General features: G+C 33.9%; 4 protein-coding genes across 4 annotated transcripts; all 4 read right to left on the reverse strand.

The window, feature by feature from the left end:
- Positions 1–7,464: 7,464 nt before the first annotated feature.
- LOC129309886 (uncharacterized) lies at positions 7,465–10,000 on the reverse strand. The gene is given in 4 exon segments (XM_054951635.1): positions 7,465–7,876; positions 8,355–8,907; positions 8,909–9,217; positions 9,219–10,000. Coding segments are annotated over 4 exon segments (1,506 nt in total). The 5' UTR covers positions 9,687–10,000; the 3' UTR covers positions 7,465–7,700.
- A 2,733-nt stretch (positions 10,001–12,733) lies between these two features.
- Positions 12,734–14,546, reverse strand: LOC129309495 (multiple organellar RNA editing factor 3, mitochondrial). The gene is made up of 4 exons (XM_054951092.1): positions 14,123–14,546; positions 13,938–14,035; positions 13,342–13,407; positions 12,734–13,250 (listed from the first exon to the last, which is right to left on the reverse strand). The coding sequence occupies exons 1-4, from the start codon at positions 14,467–14,469 to the stop codon at positions 13,000–13,002; spliced, it is 762 nt and encodes a 253-aa protein (XP_054807067.1). The 5' UTR covers positions 14,470–14,546; the 3' UTR covers positions 12,734–12,999.
- Positions 14,547–15,347: 801 nt separating this feature from the next.
- On the reverse strand, positions 15,348–18,952 carry LOC129308437 (exopolygalacturonase-like). The gene is made up of 5 exons (XM_054949545.1): positions 17,493–18,952; positions 16,625–16,948; positions 16,104–16,393; positions 15,771–15,999; positions 15,348–15,680 (listed from the first exon to the last, which is right to left on the reverse strand). Exons 1-5 carry the CDS (start codon positions 17,679–17,681, stop codon positions 15,465–15,467), a joined length of 1,248 nt encoding a protein of 415 aa, XP_054805520.1. The 5' UTR covers positions 17,682–18,952; the 3' UTR covers positions 15,348–15,464.
- A 128-nt stretch (positions 18,953–19,080) lies between these two features.
- LOC129308436 (polygalacturonase-like) lies at positions 19,081–21,185 on the reverse strand. Its single transcript, XM_054949544.1, has 5 exons — positions 20,753–21,185; positions 20,348–20,671; positions 19,970–20,259; positions 19,639–19,867; positions 19,081–19,475 (listed from the first exon to the last, which is right to left on the reverse strand). Exons 1-5 carry the CDS (start codon positions 20,969–20,971, stop codon positions 19,257–19,259), a joined length of 1,281 nt encoding a protein of 426 aa, XP_054805519.1. The 5' UTR covers positions 20,972–21,185; the 3' UTR covers positions 19,081–19,256.
- Between the last annotated feature and the right edge of the window lie 975 nt (positions 21,186–22,160).

Here is a 22,160-nt window from a genome sequence, read left to right on the forward strand (position 1 = left end):
TAAATTAGATGCTTTCAGTTTTGAACTTCTAATTGAGAGAAAAAAGAGTCAAAAAGTAATGCTATTCACATTTTTTTGGCTTGAATCGCATGCCACTCTCATTTTGATGGTATGTAAATCTGATTCTAGTTCTAGTTTCTCAATCAGCTTATAAAAGTTAAATTTTTAATGGTTTTGGAGATTCAATTTCACTCTTTTCATTCATGTTACATACAGCAGTAATGAACTTTGAATATGTGTATCTCTTAGGAGGATTTCTTTTATACATTCTCGTTGGATTTTGCTAGTGGATACAATCCTATGTAGCTAAAATGCCTACATGTGGTGGAAAAGAAAATAAATATTTGATTTTTTTTCTTTAAAAAGAGATCCTCTTTATTATTGGTTAAAAAAAAGATCCACTTTATTTTAAAAGGGGGAAAAATCTATTTCAATAAATTAAATTTTGTGATCTGTATAGAATTTTTAATAAAAGTAACACATAAATATAACAATGCTTGTCAAAGCTAGAAAAAAATATAAGACCCATTTGCTTAATAGAATGAAATGAATTGAAAAAATAAAGGTAAAAATAATATAAATAAAGCGGATAAGTGAACACATTCATAAAAAGAATGTATAATTTAATTCATGAGATTGAAAATCATGATTTATGATAATTTTAGAAGAATGTGATGATTCTTACATTCGTAATATGTATTAATAAATTTTATCATGTTTATTATGGAGGAATGATAGTTTAATTCATTTTTATTTTTACTTTTTAAGTTATTTAATTTAATTTTATTTTATTCTAATAATCAAACAGTATCACGGATCATGGTGAAGGACTTGGAATAGTAAATTGAAACACTTAAAAGTAAAAACGTTAATAAAAGAATTCAAAAAAATGAAGCTTAAGATTCCGCGAATGTGAAGAGATATCATTTGCTAAACTTTACTTTATGTTGAATGTTTGAATAAATCAAGAAAAGAACAAGCGTGAAAAATCCCGGATTTTGGAAACATAAAACCCATGGAATGACAAACTTCACTTTTTATTCAATAATTGAATAAATCTCATTTATTAAGAAATGAATGAGCATGGAAAGCTTATGATTCTAAAAATGTAAAAAATTATCAAATGGCAAACTTTACTCTTTTTTTATTGTTTGAACAAATCTCGTTTATCAAGAAATAAACGAGTATGGAAAGTCTATGATTTTAAAAACGTAGAAAACTATCATATAACAAACTTCACACTTTATTTAATATTTGAATAAATTTTGTTCATCAAGAAATAAACGAGCACGAAAAGCTCGTGATTCTGAAAGTATAAAAAAACTGTCAAATGACAAATTTCACTATATTTAATGTTTGAATAAATCTTGTTTACCGACAAATGAATGAATATGTGAAACCATGATCCTTAAAATGTAAAAAACTATCAAATGACAAATTTCACTGTTTATTCAATGTTTGAATAAATCAAGAAATGAATGAGCATGGAAATCCTAGACTCTAAAAAAAATAAAAAGCTATCAAGTGACAAATTTCAATCTCTGTTCAATGTTTGGATAAATCTCGTTTACCAAAAAATGAACGAGCATAGAAAGCTTATGATTTTTAAAACAAAAAAAAGTCAAATAACAAACTTTACTGTTTACTCAATGTTTGGATAAATCTTATTTATCAAGAAATTAATGAGCATGTAAAGCCCATGATACTAAAAGCATAAAACATTGTCAAATGACAAATTTCTCTCTTTATTCAATGTTTGAATAAATCTCATTTATCAAGAAATAAATGAGCATGGAAGGCCTTGAGTTATGGGAAAAAAAGTTGTCAAGTGACAAACTTCACCCTCTATTCAATGTTTGAATAAATCTCGTTTATCAATAAATGAACAAGCAGAAAAAGCTTACGATTCTTAAAAAAAAAAAAAACTGTCAAATAACAAACTTCACTTTTTGTTCAATGTTTGAATAAATCTTGTTTATTAAGAAATGAACAAGCACAGAAAGCTCGTGATTCTTAAAACATACTAAAAAAACTGTCAAATAACAAACTTAACTTTTTATTTAATGTTTGAATCAATCTTGTTTATCAAGGAATGAATGAACATGTAAAGCCCATGATCCAAAAAGCGTGAAAAAGTGCTAAATGACAAATTTTAATCTTTATTCAGTGTTTAAATAAATTTCATTTATCAAGAAATGAATGAGGGTGAAAAGCCTAGGATTTTGAAAGAAAATAAAAGCTGTCAAATGACAAATTTCACCTTTTGTTCAATAGTTGAATAAATCTTTTTTATCCAAAAATGAACGAATATGAAAAGTCTAGGATTCTAAAAACCAAAAAAAAAAAAAAAAACAAAAAAACAAAAGGCTAAATGACGAATTTCACTCTTTGTTCTATGTTTAAATGAATTTTTTTTTTAAGAAATGAATGAGCGTGGTGTTGTTGCACACATTATAAGATAATGTAATATAAACATATTTAAATATATATTATCACATTCAATATGTTTAGTTTTTTAACCTTATTATATTGAATATTATAATCCGCCATGAATTTAAAACAACAAGTAAATCAAGTTTAAAAAGAAAACAACTTAACAAAAAAATTGAAAAGCCAACCTCATGATTATGAGAATGTAAAAGACTAAAATAAAATACCTCTTTCTTTTGGAATGGTGAAAATCTAGCTCAATAAATTATTTTTTTTATTTGCATGGAATTTTAATAAAAAGTAGTAATATACAGATATAATAATTCATATAAAAGCAAAAAGTTAATGCACCCTTCATCATTCATGGTTTGAATGAATCTCATTTCTCAAGAAATATAAATGACCATGTTTTAGCCGTAACCACCAGATTATTGCAAGGTATATGTTGTTAATGTAGTTTAGTTCAGTTGTTAATAAATTTTATAGTAATTAATTTTTTTATGTGGGACCTCAATATAATTTTCCCATGTAAATTTTTTTAAATTATCTCATTAAATATGTTTAGTTTTTTTGGTCAGATTAAATATGCTTAGTTATTTCCTTTGTTCAATATTATAAATTATTTTTAATGAAATCACATCCTAATGAGTTAGTTTATTTTTTTGAAATTACATATTTTTTTCATACTTATCCTTATTTAATAGAATGTTTCAATTAAAAAATTTAGTTAATTAATTACACCCTTCAATTAAAGATATTTTTGAAAAATCTCATTGATTGCATATTGAAAGATCCAAAATTTTTTATATTTTTTTAATATCTCTCACTTTAAAAAAATACTTTATATTTTTTAACAATAAAAGTATATATTTATACCAAACGTTATAATCCTGTTTACTACCTTTGAAAAGAAAAAGAGAGTAATGTAATTCTTGCAGTCTACCAAACAAAATAAGGTAGTAGTTACGGAATTGAACACGTGACCTTCTACAAGTAGGGAAAAACTTGGTTCCATTATATTATATATAAATAATAAATGTATTGGCTCAATATTAAATTTTGCACATTTTCATGATAGAAACAACCCCATCAAAGTGGTTAGGGCTTGATAGTTGATAGTTGATAGAAACAACCCTATCTATAGTTCTAAGCATTGCATAAAGTATACAAACTATCCATCAAGTTGCTATTGGGAATAACACTCCCACAAAGCAAAGGTTCGAATTAGCTCAAGTGGATGATACTAATACACCAAGTTTCTCATAATTTTGGTGATATAATAAAAAAGGGTAAATAATAATTAATTGAACTTCATAGCTTTGTCGAGTTTGTATCCATGTACTTTAAAACATGAACAACTCAGTTTTTAATTTGTCCACGGCGTCATAAATAATTTAAAATATTATTAACATTGAACAGCGTCAGTTCCAAGTGGGTTTAAAAAGCCACATCACTAGCTGCCATGTCACGATTATCCCCAACAAGATTTGGACCCGACGATCTGTCCCTGTTAGCCCCATCGAAGATTTGAAGACGAGAGAGATACACAAAGGCTAAAGTTTGAAACAACCTTTTTGAAGAATAGATCAAAAGCATCCTCAAATTTCAGACAAAAACATAATAAAGTTCCTGGAAGCACCAAACTGGAATGTAAGATATGATAACCAAATCAAAGCCATTTAGTTATATATGAGTGTGCACACACGCACGTAGAACTGAGATTATTGTTGTGTTATTTACTATTGATTTGATTGTTTTTTTTTCTTTGTTTTCTATATATTCGCAGGAGAGTCGAGATTTATTTGACACGATATTTTATTGAAAGAAGACTTATCAAATGTGTTATTTTGTGAGCATATAGTTGAAGATTATGATGTTGCGTCTCTTGTCTGTTTATTGGAAAGACGATAATGCCGTATCATTGAAGTACGTTGTGCGTGCACACATTGTACATCATACGTACGTACATGTGTGTGCCAACCATATATCCATCCAGCTAGCTTGAAGAAGTGGATATCTTAACACTCTACAAGATGATGAAAAGATGAGAAAGAAAAGTAACACAACAATGACAGAAATTTGTTAGGATCAGATTTCTAAAGGGGGTTAAACTCTGTCAAATTCTCAATAGTATTGAAAATTGAGTCAATTTGATCAGTTGAATTGGTAAATCATTAAATTGATGTCTTGACAAGTTTAATGAAATACTTTGATCATAACTAATTTAATTATAATTTGATTATATTTTTGATTGTGAACCAAGGAATGATATTTTTAGTACCTCCAGATTATAATATTTTAATAGCATACTCTATACTCACATATCATGATTCAGTAGAAAATATAAAATAAAAATAGATGTTGGTCTTAGTGTTTATAATTTTGGAAGAAGACGAATTTATTGGGCAAGACCTATGCAGTTATATATCTATTTTGGGAAAGAAGAAAGAAAAACAACGGAAGGAAATGAACAAATTGGGGGCTCATTGATGGCATGAACATGCAACTTGGGCGCTCATGACAGTAAAGAGAAGGAGCAAAAGTGGCTAAAATACGAACAACTTGACATTTTAGGACGTCAGAGTCCCTCCTCGACAAGATAATTCATTTCTTGTGATTCAAAAGCGATAGCGTTGACATTATTAATTAATCAATAATTCTTATTTAAATTTGAAGTCCCCCCATTTTTGGGTTAGGAAAGGATAAGATCATTCATAGGACCGTCTAAATTTGATACAATATTTTTAATAAGCTATTATTTTAATAAGTATAGAATTTAAACCAAAGGCAATCTCATAAATGTTAGTCTATCACTCCATCAAAAAATAATGTCTGTGTACCTTTAACATCAATTTTGAATGATCAAAATCTCATTACAATGACAAGGGCCATGATGCAGAAGCTCAACCTTGTCCTTCTTCTTCTTCTTCTTAATTAAAAGGATAGGCATTAACGACCTAAATTTATAGGTGGGATTAAACCAGCAACCTCCTATGTAAAAAAGAATTTACATGCTACTAAACTATAGGATTATTGGTTGGGAGGCTAAACTCTAGTGAAGCTTCAAGTTACAATTTGTTCAAATGAATGCATCAGTGCAGAAGTCCATGACCTTAAAGGGGCGAGAGGTCCCCTACCTTTGCTTCGCCATCAGTTTCCTTTATATATATATATATATATATATCATCACTCCTATTTGTAGATAGAGAGCATTTATTCCTATCCGTTTTGAAGTGAACTAGCGATGGAGCCAAAAGGCTACTTAAAAGCAAGTTAATTCCCATTTACATTTAATTAAAGACGAAGGCCCATTTTTATTAATTGTATATTGACAAATTAAAAATATTTTATATTTTTTAATATCTAATCTAAAAAAAATGCCTTATAATTTCTTTAATGGAGGGAGTATTTTACCGTGGAATGAAAATAACAATTAGGGCAAAAATTTTTATGCTAAAAGGTAAGTTAAAATTTTTGGTTAGTTTGATTTGTTGCGAGGAGAAGTGGTAATTGCAGAAGGTGACATATTTTCCCTAGAGAAAGGGTTTGGTATATGGTGGAGGATGTGCCCAGATTCTGTTATGGTCCCCCTTTCTGACCTCTGCTCTCCTAGCTTTGGGATTCTACATCTCATCATTATCATCAATCTCCAATCCAACTTTCACTCCTTTTTATTTTCTGTTTCTTTTCCTAATAATAATCGGTGTCCTCCCATATATATATATATATATATATATATTTGTACAAGAAGGGGCAAAGCCTTAAAAAACAAATAAACTACAGCAAACAAAAAAAGGACACAAAAGAACAGAACCTAACCCTTATCAAAACCAAACCCACATTTATGTGCAAGACAGATCAGGGTGACACAATCAACCGTGTAAAACCACACATGCAAGAGAATCAGCACACTGATTCCCTCTCATGCCACATGCTCCGCATTCACCAGCCATTCCTTATTCCAACAGTGGCGAAGCTGCTTGACAAACACCATAGAATCAACTTCCATTTCCACCTTTCTAAATCTCACACAATTAAACGCCCCATGGGCCATAACTCTGCTTCTAATGCACTGCAGAAATCAAGCCTCACCAAACATCCAATTTCCATTAAGAGGAGCACACCAACGAATTACACCATAACTCGTTCCTCCTAGCCTCAGTTGTTATTTCGATAAATTTGTGGTGAATCAAACAACCTTCCCTCCATAAGATATATATACATATATAAGAATTTTTGATAATTATAATCTCGCAAACCAAACAAAATAAACTCAAAACTTCTCTGTACCCAAAAGAATAATACTTTTAAAGATTATTCTTCATGTTTTTAAATTCTCACTCCAGCATTTTTTATGTTATAAAAACATTTTAAATTTATTCATCCATCACAGATAACAAATACGAGCAGTGATAATGATTAAATTATATGTATTTCTTCTTGTTTTTTTTTCCTACTCAATTTCCTTTAGTTGGAAAACCTTGAAGTTACTCACGCAATTCTCTGGTTTCTCCATCTCTGCCATGCAGCAAGGCCGATGTACCATTTCCTAATGGAAGTGTCTGGAAGCTAATGATAGAATCAAAAACATTGTTTCATGCTGAGATTTCAACCACAGCTAACTCCAAAGGGTCACGTTTGTTAACAGGATTGATACACCGTTGGAGTAAACAAATCCCATTCCAGAGATTTGACAACCATTAACTTGATCTACTATTAAAACTGCCCAAAACATATACAACCATATTATAACTATGAATTGATGTATTTGGTAGCACCTACAGATGAATTTCCAGGCTTACACTTGTAAGGACTAAGCATATTAAAAAAAAATGATACCAAAGATTAGATCCAGCACTGTAGAATGCACTGAAGTGCACTTAGAGGATAAAGAAATCCACAAGTTATTTATATTCATAAAGCAACAGTAACACTCTAATTGCTGTTGAGATCTGTAATTCCCGCCAATGTATGCAGACAATCTGGAAACATGAAAGAAAGAGCACGAAGAGGAAAAGAAATTTGTATGTCATATTCATGTTCAAGTCTTGGCTAAAAAATATGCCGTAACCATAACAATTGCAGGACGTGTGCCATAAACAAGAGAAACCTTGTACAGAAGATCAGATGGAGGGCGGCAACAATCAGAACAGTGTATAAACAGAAATTAAATTACCATCACCCCCTGCCTATTGAGGGTGACGGGTTAGGGCAATAAAACTATTAAATTGAGACATCAAGGATTCTAGATTGGTCAAAAGAAAAAATCACTAATCAGCCATCTTATTCAACTTGTGAATGGTACTTTTTGCAACTCTATTGGAAGGATCAATCTTCAGAACAGTCCTCAGGTCTTCAGCACCAAGTTTGTACTTTTCCATGCTTTCATACAAAAGAGCACGCTGTACAAGAACAGATACATTTGTTTCATCGTTCTCAAGCACCTACACAACACAATGCAAATCAAATTACACTTCATAAAGATTTGTGCTGGTAATAACAAGGAAAGGTTGGATTTAATGCCTTGGTTATCTCTTTCGAGCCTTTTCAAACTTTTTTTTTTTTTAAATATCAGAACGGCAAGTTACAACCCTTTTCAAACTTCAGCCACTGAATATACATGCTGTCAAGATTCTTCAATAAGATAATAGCGACATTGGTTTTAAATAGATTCGGTCACCACCTAAAAATCTCACCAGCCCTTTTGGTTCACCGTTCAGTTATTGTCAACTTCATTTACTAAAAGCACAGTATGTTGAAGTTAGCTTATTTGTTTTCCCAGATAAAAGCAGCCTAATTAATCCAACGAACACATCTTGACAATACAAACATTGTCTAGTGGTTCAATAATTCACACAATTGTCTACTCATGAGTTTATCCCCAGCATGTAGCATAAAAGTCATTGAAATTTCAAATTATATCTTTGTACAATCAGCTACTGCTTTCTTATACTCCCCAACTACTTTGAAACATGAAGCCCTGCATGACAAAACTTCCGTAGTGCCTGCATTATCACCTGCTTTCTCAAGAAGGATCATAGCCCAGGAAAGCCACTTTCTAGCGTCAGCAAATTGTCCCTGCTTGTAATTGTCCATCCCTTTGCTTTTTGCTGCAGAACCAGACATACCAGCAGGAAGAGAGGGAAGTCCTTCAAGCTCAGTGGTTGTATCACCCACATCATGGCCTCCCCCACCAAATTCAGAATCTAAGCCCCAATCATCAACTTCTGAAGAGGGCTGTCCTCCAAATCCTTCAGAAGCCACAGCAGCACTTCCAGTTGTGGCTGAGGAAGTTGAGAAGAACATGTCCAACGGATCGCCCCTAGAAGTTTGCGAGGGCTTTTGACTCAAAGACGCAGATCAATTAAGATTGATACCATTTTTTGTTGAACTACTTGATAGGAATGTAGAAGAGCTCGGTTTGGAACCACTCTGAAAATGACCAAAACCATCATCCCCTGTATCATTATTCATTATCCTTTGCTTTGCTAGCTGAATTAAGACTACCAGATTGTTTGGATCCAAAACCAGCCAAAGAACCAAATGGATCTTTATTAGAACTCATTCCATTTCCAGCTACACCACCTCCAACATTCATGGTGCGCAACGAAGGACCACCAAGATTGGTACTCTTATTGAAACTCGTGCCACTATTACCATTGTAGCCGCTAGGATAGTTCCCCATATTCCCAGAAGATCCCCAACTTCCACTACTTTGAACTGTACCGCCAGTTTTAGGCAAAGAATCCGCCATGTTCTCCATAGAAAAAGGACTCTTGTTCGATGTGGTACCAGACGCCTTCGAAAGGCGCCCCATTTTTCAGGGGAACATTGCTACTACTCTTTGAACTCTGCCCTAAAGCAGAACCTACCAAATCCCCAAAGAGATTAGGATCTTTATTAATAGGTCCGATGCTCGATTTCGAAGCCGAAGGTTGAGTCGATCCCCAGCTCCTGCCGAATACATCCCCAACCATTGAAACGGGCCCATTCGGCAAGCCGGGCTGAGCCGCCAGACTGGGCACCGGCTGGTGAGTCCATGATGGCTTGCTTAGTTGCCAAGCGGGTCTTGGTTGAGTAGACGAAAATGTGGAGGAGGAAGAAGTGAAAAATGAATTGGACGAGGTATGGTTTTTCTGGTCGTTGAGAGATTTGGGTCGATTCGATCCGATCCCAAGATCAAAGTCGAAATTGAAGTTGTTCAAAGCGGCTGAGGAACCTTTCTGTTGATTGGATTTGCCACAATTCGAATTCATTTCAGTAAACGTGCAAAAGAAAATTTGCAACCTATGGACGGGATCGGGAGAATAGAGGATCTACGTGTACCTGGTACAGGAAGATTCGTGATTGTAAATGGATTATCTGCAAATCTCCCTGTCGCGAGAAGGAGGTCCAGAATACTGGAGATGTCCATATATTGGCGGGGAAAGCCGAATGGATGACTTCAATTTTGGAATTTTTATAGTGGCAGACAACAACTGAATTATGAATTTCTTTTCCATTGAACGCGGCATTACTCTTATTGAATTTTTAAATTAAATTGCAAAACTTACATTTACACACACCTGCAACCAGCCCTTTGATTTGGGAATAATATTTGGCTTATTATTGCGAATTGCAAAGAAAATAATATTAATTTAATGTATTGAAAGAGACTAATTACCCTTATAAAATATCTCTTCTTAATTTTTTTATAAATAAATTTTAATATATTTTATGAAAATAAAAAAAAATATTAAAACTCATTAATTTCATTTTAAAATTTTATATGTTTTTACATATACTCTTAATAAAGACATAAAGAATTATTTTTAACAATTTCTTCTAGTATTTAATAAGGGATAAAGTAGCAAATTTGGCTATCAATTATTTTTTCAAGAGTATTGGGTAGCTTATATACGAAATTAACTTTTAACTTTTAAAAATGAAGCATTCAATAGTTCACCATTAATTTTACTCGACGAATTTTATGTGGGGCTCACAAATGACATGTGGTGGTACAAATTTAACCACGAATTATTTTTAAGGAGCACTGGGTAGCTTCTACTATAAAAAATAAATTATCCAATACATTTCCATTAATTTTAACTAAACACTATTTAATTTTAGATTTATGAGACTCACAACGTGTCAATCTCTTTAATTTTCTTGCCTTTGTTCTTAGTTTCAACTCGGGAAGAAAATATTTAAAGAGTTTTTATTTAAAAATATTCACAAGAACGATGCTAATGAAATAGAAAAATAATTTATGACTAAAATAATCTAAAATCAAGCTTCTCTTATATGTAGTAAGATCAAATTTTTACTTCAATGGCATCATCTTCATAAATGTCTTTAAATAAAAACTCTATAAACTTCTTCCTTTTAGATTAAGACTGAGAACAAAAGCAATAAGTTTGGAGAGATTGATGTGTCATGGGTTTTTATTGGTATGAAAATAAATAATATTTAGTAAAAACTGATAGGAATATGTTAAATGATCCATTTTTTTATAATAGAAGTTACCTAATGCTCTTTAGAAAATAGTTTGTGTTTAAATTTATACTTTACCCAAGTTGAAGTAAAGTGCCATGTGTCATTTGTGGGTAAAATTAATAATGGGCTATTAGATGTTTCATTTTTGAAAGTTAAAAATTTATTTTACACCATTTAATAGTATAGGCTACTCAATACTTATGAAAAATAGTTGATGACTAAATTTATTATTTTATCTTTTAATGAGGGCATAAAGATAGTTGGTCAAAAAAAAATAGAAAAGTAAAGATGAATATAAAAAATAATAAAATATTTTATATAAATTAATCTTTTTCCTTCCCTAAAAATAAACCGAAGGAGTACTTTTTGACAAAATTCATCAAATATAATTTACAATTTTAATTTTTTAAAATTTTTAAAAATATCTTTCATTAATAAAAATGAAGACAATAAATGAATTTGGAGAGTAAAATAGTAAAGATATGGTCCAAATTTTTAGGGATATGTAGCTCAACAATGGCAGATTCGCGTGTTGTCTCAATGATCAATGAAGAATGGCAGGTGCCGGTCAAGCATGAGTAAAATTAATCTACACTCTATTTCTTATAAATAGAACTAAAAAAGTATATCCTAGATCACCTAAAAAAAAATCAATTTTCTCTATTTTCTTGATAGCAGCACAACAACAGATAAATAGCAGACCAAGCCCTTTTTTTTTTTTTTGTTGGGTAACGCCATGTGATGGGCGCCGTTTGAGCTTCTGTGGGGATGTCCCTCACGTGCACGGTGCTCCGTTTTGTCTTTTCTTTTATTTATTAAACATCATTTTTTTTTGGTCATGGGCAGGAAGTTGTATATTTTCAGAAAATTAAATTATAAAATAACATTAATATTTTTTATTTGCTTTTATGCTCTTCTAACATTTCACTAAATGACTATAGTTCAAAGACACTGAATAACACACTTTAACAACAAAATAAGACATCAACTATCATAAGTTTTTCTGTATATGTAATTACTTTGATCAGATGTAAATAAATTTACACACAAAAGTTCTAAAGATATTGGTCCAAGACAAAATTAACAAAGGATCTTGAAGAACAACTAATGTTATATCCAAAATATATTTGACAACATTAAAAATGAACTATAATTCTACCTTACACAAAATTAATCACAATTATGTCATTCCCATTCATCATTTTTTCAGTAGGTTGCAAATAAATGCAATCCAACTAAAGACCCAACTTAGTTTAAAAAAAAAAACTAAATAACACATTAATATTATTGATCTCAAATACATAGTATGTGACAACAATGATAGTTTACAGTATCATGTATTCTATAAAAAAATAATTTTGAAAACATACATAAACAAATCTAATTAGATGATATCTCAACGTGAACTTCTGTTCTCGTTGAGAGCATAGTGTCCATTAAAGCTTATTAGTCAAACCTTGAAAGAGGTCACATTTAGAGGTTTGAAAAAAGTATAGCATACATTAGAGAGAAAACGAGTCAAAGCTTAGTATCATAAAGATGATAGAATAATAATTTCGAAGAGAATAAAAGCATGATTATTGCATTATGTATTTGTAGCAATTCTACACAAATATAATTGAAAGCCAAACACGTTCATTTGAAGTCTCGGCTATGTATATTAATTTGCTTTTATTGCAAATTTAGCATAAGTGATAGGGGAATTGAGATAATTTCCAATACATATCCCAAAACATGTCAAGACTTTACCCCAAGGTGACCTCAAGTAATTTTACTACATACTACGTTACTTCTCAAACTTCAACACTCATGTTTTCACCCTTAAGAGTGAATCAAAAGAACTGTCTGCATTTCATTCTCATTCTACTGCTATCAATTATAATTGTCAGATATCTGAATTGCATATCAAAACAAAACTGATAAGCCTTTACGTCCACGTTTTGTACTTGAATCAATCTTCCGAGTACATATAATTTTTTCTTTATCATGCCGCCAAATATCATCACTAAATGAATGTCCAGTGAACTCAAACCTTAGCTTTCTCAGACTAGCGAACTTGTTTCACATGTATAGAAATTTCTCAAGCATTGCTACTCAGCTATTGTTCAGATTTGCTTGGGTTGCTCCACTTGATGCTGAGTTTTGGCTATCCATTGGGCTTGATTGCTGCAGGGGTACTCCCTGACCTTGGCTCAGATTCTGTAAATGGGCAGGCTCTCTCCTATCAACCCGCATTGTTTCCCTGCGCCGATCATACCTCGGCCGAGGCCTGTTCCTTGTTGTTTGCCTTTCACTATATCTGTACTGTGGCCGAGGGATTACTTTCCCGTCAATAAATAAATCACCTGGAGTCCAACACACAGTGATCGATCAAGGGAGGGGAACAGGCATACACAAATATTAATCAATGCCAAAATTTCAGGCTCATGCACTCACCTCCATAATCTTTGTTGGGAACATCAATATATGAATCCGGCAACACCCAAAGAACACCAGGTAATCCTATCAGGGAAGGTTAAAAAAAAAAACACACACACAAAAATCAAGCATTACTATCAAGACTTAGGTGCAGTTCCTTTGGCATTCGTTATAACATTCATCAATTCGATAACCTAGAGCAATGAACTTCAGATATTTTTATCCAACCAAATTATCCAAGATGACACGCATGTAAACAAGCTGTCAATAGCTCAAAAGTCACTGCTTTGACCAGCAAACTTTTATCATACGAAAGTTGATAGCCTCTGATAGTCTGATATGAAATGGACTTGTGTCAATAATGAAACCAAGATTTCAAAAAATAGTCCTAGTAATTAAAGCACCAAACCAGAAAGAACTACCTCGACATTGGATTATAAAATTATCAAAACTATAATTTCATTGAAGCATAAAAAATTAAATTCACTCTAAGACTTTGATAACTCAGGTACAGCTGGGATAAACTATTTCCGTGGAGCAGCAAAAAACACCAACAGAAATAAAGGACGCAGAGGAAAGAGCCTCAATTTTTATACACCAAAGACCACGATTACCTTTAACCTTGTAAGAAAGCTCTTCGGAAATCAGGGCACCAAAACCAGTATACGTGGCAGTAGAAACTGAGTATATTTTCTTTTTGGCCTCCTCCTCACTGTACCCAGCCAAACAAGTCCTCATGAGAAGAAAAGCCCCAGAAGAACTAAGGTCCCATTAGAATAGGAAGAGCGAATTTGTTTACCTTCCTACGACCTGGGCTAGGGTTTTGACATATGCGTTGATCATTTCCTCGTCAGTGGGTTTGGGATTATCGGGAAACTCCATGACAATGAGCCAGTGCTCGTAGTCGCAGCCATCGAGAAGAATCGTCTCTTTAGGAGGGCGGTTGCTCCAGTTCGGCGACGGGTCGTTCAAGGGCGAGTAACCCGACCCGGAAGTTTTTAATCGATTTGGAACCAGAAGGGCTTGTCTGGCGGCGAGCAAGGCCAGTGGGAAACGAGAGCGACAAACAGTTGTACGAGAAGACGAAGAATGAGAGAGAGCTCGAATGAGGGAAGATGCTAAGATGCGCCGGACAAAGTGCGCCATTCGTCACCAGAATATCGCCGACCAGCGAGCTATCAAATTTGTCAGTCCATCGGGTTTAAGACCTTGGGTGTACAAAATCACAGAGAAAGGCAATATGAACGACGACGCCGTTTTGAAACGTTGTTTTGGAGCAAGTTAGAACTTAGGAGTCCAAAACTCCAAATAGTGAGGGAATTAACGATTTCTTTCTTTCTTTATTTTTTTTAATATTACATATTTTTTTTATTAAAAAATATAACTTTTAATAAAATAATTACTTATCTTCAAATTAACCTCATTTTTTTATATTGATCTTTATTTAATAAATTATTTTACCTTAAAATAAATATAAAATAATTTATTTAATAAAAACGCTTTTAAAAACAAAGCAATAATTATATTTTAAAAAATTAAAAATATTTTTATAAAATATCTAAATTTTTAAAAAATATATTAAATATTTAATTCTTCAAAAAATACATTACATTTTTTAATGAAAAGAGTAATTAACAATATTTATTTACTAAATTTCTTCCTAATCTCTGTAGTAACATGATTGAGAAATGAACTGTTACATAAGTTCAATTTAAATTTTTTATAAAAGCATTTTTAACTTTTTTTTTTTTTGCCAAAAAGCATTTATCGCAATTAAGAACCTCAAATTATTGAAATTTTAATCAAAGGTCTTCATCATTTAATCATTTATTCTTGGTAGAAACTCCAAAGTCCTAAGGTCCACGAGTTTTCAAATAAACAACAAGTAGGTTAACTTGTGCTTATTTGGAGAGGTTAGAGCTAAAAAAAAAAATGCAGATAGAGCTTAGATACAATCTGAAGGCTCGCGCAAGCTGGCCAATCGTTAAATATATATATATATATATATAAAATAAAATGAAGCTGAAAAACTAATGCAAAATAAAGTAACAGAAGGGACGTTGAACAAGCGATGCCCCATACAGCCACAGTTTCAGCACGTCCAAAAATAATTGTGCTCCGAATTAATAGGCCTTTCAGAACTAAGAATTAAGAAATTTTAAACCATCAATGCCACCCCTTGTAACAAAGCTGTACGTTTCGAAATCTTGCAGTACTGTGGAATTCAGATTGATGCCAACCATCTGCACATTCTCACAAGGAACATCTGAGCTGCACAGCAGAGTTACTGCAAACTTGGTGCTGTAAGTTCCACTGATGTTCTTGAACTTCATGTCCCTCAGCTTCACTCCGGATGGCTGTAACTCAAAACAAGAAACAATCAAATCATTAACAAAATCCGAAAAAAAAAAACAGCCTTTATCTGTGTGTGCTTCTTAATTGCTCACCTTCATAGTCTTGCAGGTCCGTGAGGGGCAGTATTCTTGGTCTACTATTATTGGGTTTGAGACATTAATCATGGCTATGTCCTCAAACACTAAATTTGAAGCCTGACCATGTGGAGCCCCTGGCCAGGTTTTCACTCTCACACCATTCTGAGTACCATTGATTGTACAGTTGGAAACATGAACCCCATCAACGTCCATCTCATCTGGGTATTTTCCCAGGCTTCCCACACTGTTCAAAACAGAAAATTGAACTTCTCATTTATGTCAACACAAACACTTGTAGGTGTGTTAGATTTGTGTCCAACATTATTATGATAAAATATGAATTAGAACCTGATTCCATGGCCTGGACCGCAATGCACAAATGAGACAGATAAGTTGGTGGTGCCTGGTCCAATGGAGACACAGTCATCTCCAACTCCAATTATTGAGGAGGTGATGCTGATGGTAGAGGAGAGACTAATGTGGATTCCATCAGTGTTCGGGCTGTCAGCAGGTGCTTTGATGTTTATGTTTGACACATTCATGTTGTCACACTTGTAGATCACAACATGGAAGAACTTGCTATTCAGCAAACTTATGCTGCTCACTGTCCCATGTGAAACATTCATGAACCTTAGACTCTGCAGAGCCCAAAATTGTTCGGTTAGTTTGAAAATATAGCATTTGATAGGTGCAATTCTTTCAATATTGTTTTAGCAATATTAGCATATACGTATCTCTTCTTACCTTGAAGTTGCAATGGAACTTACTTAAGAACCTCTGAACAAATAAACAGTATAAACAAATACAAGAATACAAAAAACACATTAAATTGGAGTTAAACTGATGAAAGAATGAAATTTGGGACTCACACTAGGGAGATTGAAGCAATGCTTGTGCTTGTGGCAAGCATTCTTTGACCATGATTCAGCACCTTGACCATCCAACACTGCCATGCTGTTGATTCCAGTAAGATTGATGCCATTCAATCCTCTGAGCACAATCCAATCAGAAGATTGGAAGGAATTGAAGCTGCTTGGAGCCTTTAGGGTCCCACCGATCTCTATCTTTGGGGACTCATTATTGCGGCAGGGCCCTGAAAATGAGACTGGGCCAACCAAGAATGTTCCTTCTGGAATTAACAACACTGAGTTTCCTGCAGCTGAGCATGCATCCTCCCAAGCTGCTAAGAATGCCTATTATATTTATAAAAAAACTTCAATCAATATCAATATAAAATATAAAATATAAAATCGACAGCTGTGAATAGTAAGACTCATTCTTCACATTTAGTCCACCCGGAGGAGTTAATTTGTTTGTGCATCTTTACAGGTTTACGGTAGAGAAATGTTGATTGAACCTGATGTTTGGCCTTAAATTTGTGATTGAAGCTTAACTGATATATGATGAAAGAAAATATTTGATTGAAATGGCTCGCTAGCTAGCCTTAGTTTTACCATCAAAATCTCACTTTTAGAAAGAAGATCTTCACTTTTAGGTATTATAATCTCACTTTTCATTTGCTTTACCATCAAAATTTGACGACCAGTCCTATCACTTTTCTAGTTTGTGAAGAAAACTCCCTGTCATTAATTAATCGAATATTTTACTAGTAGAAATGTGATCAAATCCCAGCTGGACTTTTTTTTTTGGTCAAACCCCTTTCCAATAGATTAAATAATGAAACCTGAACTCATGTCGACCCATAACCAACGTCTCAGGTGCAAGACAATAACTTACAGAGCTACTTTCTGTCTTCCCATCAGAATCTGCTCCGTATTTTGTGACATCAAAATATCTCACTGCTCTTGAATTCTGGGCAGGTGATTCATCCACAGGTTCAGGAACTGGAGCCATTGCCATGCCAATTCTAGAAGTGGCTGCATATGCTACTACTGCTATACTTATGCTTAATGCTACTCTCTCCATTTTTAGCAGATTCGCTGAAACTATGACTTCTCAGATCTTAATTGAGTTTAAGAATAGCACCAACTTCTTATCCTGTGATATTTAATCTTGAGTTTCTTGAACTACAGCCATTAATCTTGTTACTCTATATTAATTTTTGAACGCTTACCTATCTTTCTGGGGGGAGTTTCTTTCTAGTTGTAACAGTTTAACTAGCATTCAAGAGTTATATTTTCAATATCATAAAGTTCATTTAGTATCCAGAGATCTGTTAAATTTCATCAATATAGCTCTTTGGGTAATGTGATTCCATTGTTCTCTCATTACTGAGCGAAGTTGCTGTTTGAGAATAGAAACAAGAAAGATAAAACTTGCATGTCATTTCTATAAAAGACCTGGAGGTTCACCCAACTTGCGTTAAACCTTTGAGGAATTAATTTATTTAAAATACTACAAGAACTGGCCTTTGATTATATCTAATTCATATTTCTTACTTCACATTGTCTGACATGAGAAAACTTCAAGGTTCTTATGCCACTTTTAACCTAGGTCATATTAAGTATGTCATATGAAACATAAAAAGGGATGTTTGCCACTTGAAGATGGCCATTACTCACCGCAGCATACTTAACCTTCGTTTCCTTAAAGAGACTTACTGACATGCAACCTTGAGATTTATCTGACCAAATAAATATACCATACAGGAAACCGAAGAGGTGTAAAATAATCTTTTAAGCGAATCAATTAAGATGCCATAGGACTGAAGACTTGTTCATGTACATATTAACTGATCAACTGCCACAAATGAATTATTCAATAATTACTTTGTCAAGCCTCCTTCAGTTTTTGAAGTTATGGTCCTCTCATCTACTTAGCATGCTTACTAAGCATTACTTAGATTTGTACCCAAACTATATGGAATTTTTCCAAACTTACAACGTTACAAGTACAAATATAAAGGAAAAGTCCATCCTAAAAAACTAGCTTGTTGAATTTATAAACCTCACCCCACTTGTGAGATCCCCAATAAGGGGCTCATAAAAATGCCACCTTGTTTGAGAGCTGACATTTTTAAAAGGTCAACTCAATGGCACTTTACTCAGCCTTTTGTCAGTTAGAACTCTTTGTGGATTGTCCTTTCCATGACATCAGACTCTCAATGAAAACACCAAATGTTATGGGCACAAGTTGTGAAGCCTTAACAGCAACTTCCTTCCAAATATATACATTGAAGTTGGCTATACATTCAAATCCTGGGTTGAAGTTTATAGTATAAATGAACTTAGCTGTTGAAGTTGGTTTTTCTTAATTGGTTTTAAGGGAGTTCATCATTATAATCGCCTAGGGAGAATATACAACCAAAGCAAAATCCAAAACTATCCCTAATGCTTCACAGTATAATAATAAAAAGTTATACCAATAAATCGAAAGAATAGGACATTTTCCCCATTTCATCATATAGAATCGACACATTTTTGAGATAGGCATTATCTGTACTGTACTGGTGCTGCTACAAGAATAAGCTCCCGTTGACCCCCCCAATCTGTCCCTCATTCCCTTCCTCGCTATATGATAATAAGAAGATTGGCCTAATTATTAAGAACAAGGCAATGGGGTATTTATGCCGACATAGGAGGGTTTGACACTGACACATCTGCTGGTGACAGGTTTGCCTCCCATCTTAAGGTCAATGTTAGAAAGCACAACGTTTTGGCATGGGAACAGTTCGCTGCACCTTAAGTCCACTCCGATTGGTGATGATGATGTACCCCTTATATTTGAAAAATGTATGTTGCTCAGCTTCACCAATGATGGCTGTACAATCAAACATAAACACTCAGATTTTAGCCTTCTTTACTTTCATTCTTGATCAGGAAAGTGAGACTGATTGGATTCTAAGACTACTCGCTGTTGTAAGTGAGAATAAAAAGGATCACATGATTGTGGAGCTGAAACTTCCAGGGAATAATTTAATTACCTTGGCTTTGCAGTTTTCAGGATCGCATTGGTACTGTTCATCAATGATAATGGGGTTTTTAACATTGTTCATTGCAATGCCAGAGAAGAATATGGACGAAGCCGCTCCAGGATACTTATCCGGCCATGCTTTGAGTCTCAGACCATTGGTTGTACCCACCAAGGTGCTGTCCTGCACTTGAATGTTGCTCACCTCCAGCTCATCCTCATACTTCCCAAGGCTACCAATACTGTGTCAGCGAAAGACAATCAGAAACAAGCACTATCCATGAACTAGTCCTATTGAAAGAATTTACCAACAGGTTATTGAAACAGCATGTTGTTATTATTACCTGATGCCATGTCCAGGGCCGCAGGTGAGTCTGTTGATGGCGACATTCTTGACTCCTTGAATGATAGAAACACAGTCATCTCCTGTTCCAATGGTATTCCTGGAGGCAATGATATTGATGGAGTGGCTTATATGAATGCCATCGGTGTTGGGGCTATCATCGGGTGCAATCAGCTTAACTTTCCGTACTCTGATGTTTGCAGAGTTTGTGATGAAGATGTGAAAGCCTTTGGAGTTCGAAGACTTGATGTTCTGTATCAGTCCATTAGTCACGTTGTTGAAGAATATGCTCTGCAATACCCATCTCTTCCATCAATATCAAATTATCAAATCTATGTCAAGTCACAATACTATTTTATGAACCGTGAAGAGAACTTACGCTGGGGAGTCTGACGCATGTACTGCCAGAGTTTTTGTCACAGTCGACGTTGAATTCCCAGAAAGACTTGCCCTGACCGTCGAAGGTACCGCCACCAATGAGTTTGATGCCAACGAGGTTTTCGAACATGAGCCATTCGCCATTCTCATACACAGATGGATCTGTGGAAGCCAAAACGGTTCCTTCAACTTGAACTGTGATGCCTCTTGGATTGCTGCATGGCCCTTGGAAGAACATTGAATCAACCAAGAAAGAACCTGCTGGCACGTACATCCTCGCAGGCGTTGGGGATTTGCAGGTTGATTGCCATGCTTGCATGAAACCCTGCATTGATAATATTCAATATCACACCCATTTACTCGATGAATAAGCTCAAGATTTAACTAATTAACTAATCATACATACCTGAGTGCTGTCACTCTTGCCGTCAGGCTTGGCCCCAAAAGTCATGACGTTGAAAATTTTCTCACCAGCAACAAGAGTGTCCTTGGCTAAATTAATACCCTTGAATAGGTCTGGCCCCGCGACTGGTATTTTCCTTTTACCTCCACCACCACCATTGTCATCACAACACACCAGAGTAATGCACAATGCAAGAACGATTGCTCTTCCTGCATTGTCCATTATATATTGCACTTCGATTCCTCAAACCCCTTTTGCTGTTGATGTGTGCGAATATATGGATCGATCTTCTTCTTTTTCTGTGTATAAATATGTCTTTTGAAGCACGTCGTAGCCTCCTGGGAATGGAGGCTAGGACTTGAAATGGGGAAAATATAGTCCCTCTTTACGTATCCTTTGGGGAGGCTTTCACGAAAATATGAGGGAAATGATCCCGCTAATTGGCTTCCCCTATTTGATTTATACCCTGTCTTTTGAAGGTTGACACTAACCATTGATTCTATTTTTGGCTTCTGATATACGTGGAGTATGTTTTGCATTTTGTGGATATTAAATGGGACCTAAAATTAGTGATGTTGTCTAGTATGCATTGTACCACATAATTTGGCCTATTTTTGCTCCCTCAACCTCTCATTTAACTGACGTATTTCCAAAAAAAAAAAAGGGTTACATTTATAATATAAACATGAAGGATTTGTTTAATAACAAGAAAAGTGAAGATTAGTTCAATTCATAAGAATTCAATTCATGCCATATTATATAGGGGTGTAGGTTAAAACCTATTGAATGAGTATTTTGCATATAAGTGTATATAAATACACTTTGTGCCATAAAACTTTAGTGTCAAAAATTCAATTTACGTAAATTATTTTCTGAAAATAGAGAGAATTATTTTAAAATTTCTTATAATTAAATATCACAAAATTATTGACAATTGTATTTTAGTTACTACTAACTTTTGCCCTCAAATTTGTAGTATGTTATTTTGCCACAAAGGGAGTTGAGCGTAACTCTAAAAGAACAAAAACTTTCTGTCACCTCAATTGAAGTGGAAAATATGCTGTCTCCACGAGTCATGAAATATGCTTCCATGGGCCAACCGAACCGAATAACAAATACGTCAATATTTCACATATCGTTTCTCTCTTACACCCACTCCCTTGCAAAAATTCTGATTCTAGACCCTTTAACCTGCTGCTCTTTGTGTGTCATGCATAGGTTGTTGCTGAGAGCCTGGGGTAGGTTCACAGTCTACTGAATTTAATCTTTACCCCTACCGTTAATAATTTTTACAGTAACGACAACCTTATCTTATTCCACCTAGGGGATCAACTGCATGACTTTCGTGCGGTTAATAATTTTTATTTAAGTGAAAACTATATGTAGTTTAAATCAAGAATATAACACTGGT

Source organism: Prosopis cineraria, unplaced genomic scaffold, assembly GCF_029017545.1.
Source record: "Prosopis cineraria cultivar Desert tree isolate PC_DT_omini unplaced genomic scaffold, ASM2901754v1 PC4, whole genome shotgun sequence".
Lineage (NCBI taxonomy): Eukaryota > Viridiplantae > Streptophyta > Magnoliopsida > Fabales > Fabaceae > Prosopis > Prosopis cineraria.

What these genes read in the sequence shown, in the direction of transcription:
- LOC129309495 (XM_054951092.1), bottom strand. Translation starts at nt 14,469, where the DNA reads ATGGCGCACTTTGTCCGGCGCATCTTAGCATCTTCCCTCATTCGAGCT. An exon ending in CTAGCCCAGGTCGTAGGAAG is followed by an intron (nt 14,036 to 14,122) that starts GTAAACAAATTC and finishes GGCTGGGTACAG; the next exon opens with TGAGGAGGAGGCCAAAAAGA. An exon ending in GCTTTCTTACAAGGTTAAAG is followed by an intron (nt 13,408 to 13,937) that starts GTAATCGTGGTC and finishes CTTCCCTGATAG; the next exon opens with GATTACCTGGTGTTCTTTGG.
- LOC129308437 (XM_054949545.1), bottom strand. Translation starts at nt 17,681, where the DNA reads ATGGAGAGAGTAGCATTAAGCATAAGTATAGCAGTAGTAGCATATGCA. An exon ending in ATTGCTTCAATCTCCCTAGT is followed by an intron (nt 16,394 to 16,624) that starts GTGAGTCCCAAA and finishes TGGGCTCTGCAG; the next exon opens with AGTCTAAGGTTCATGAATGT. An exon ending in GGACCTGCAAGACTATGAAG is followed by an intron (nt 15,681 to 15,770) that starts GTGAGCAATTAA and finishes TTTGAGTTACAG; the next exon opens with CCATCCGGAGTGAAGCTGAG.
- LOC129308436 (XM_054949544.1), bottom strand. Translation starts at nt 20,971, where the DNA reads ATGGACAATGCAGGAAGAGCAATCGTTCTTGCATTGTGCATTACTCTG. An exon ending in CATGCGTCAGACTCCCCAGC is followed by an intron (nt 20,260 to 20,347) that starts GTAAGTTCTCTT and finishes TGGGTATTGCAG; the next exon opens with AGCATATTCTTCAACAACGT. An exon ending in CTGAAAACTGCAAAGCCAAG is followed by an intron (nt 19,476 to 19,638) that starts GTAATTAAATTA and finishes TTGATTGTACAG; the next exon opens with CCATCATTGGTGAAGCTGAG.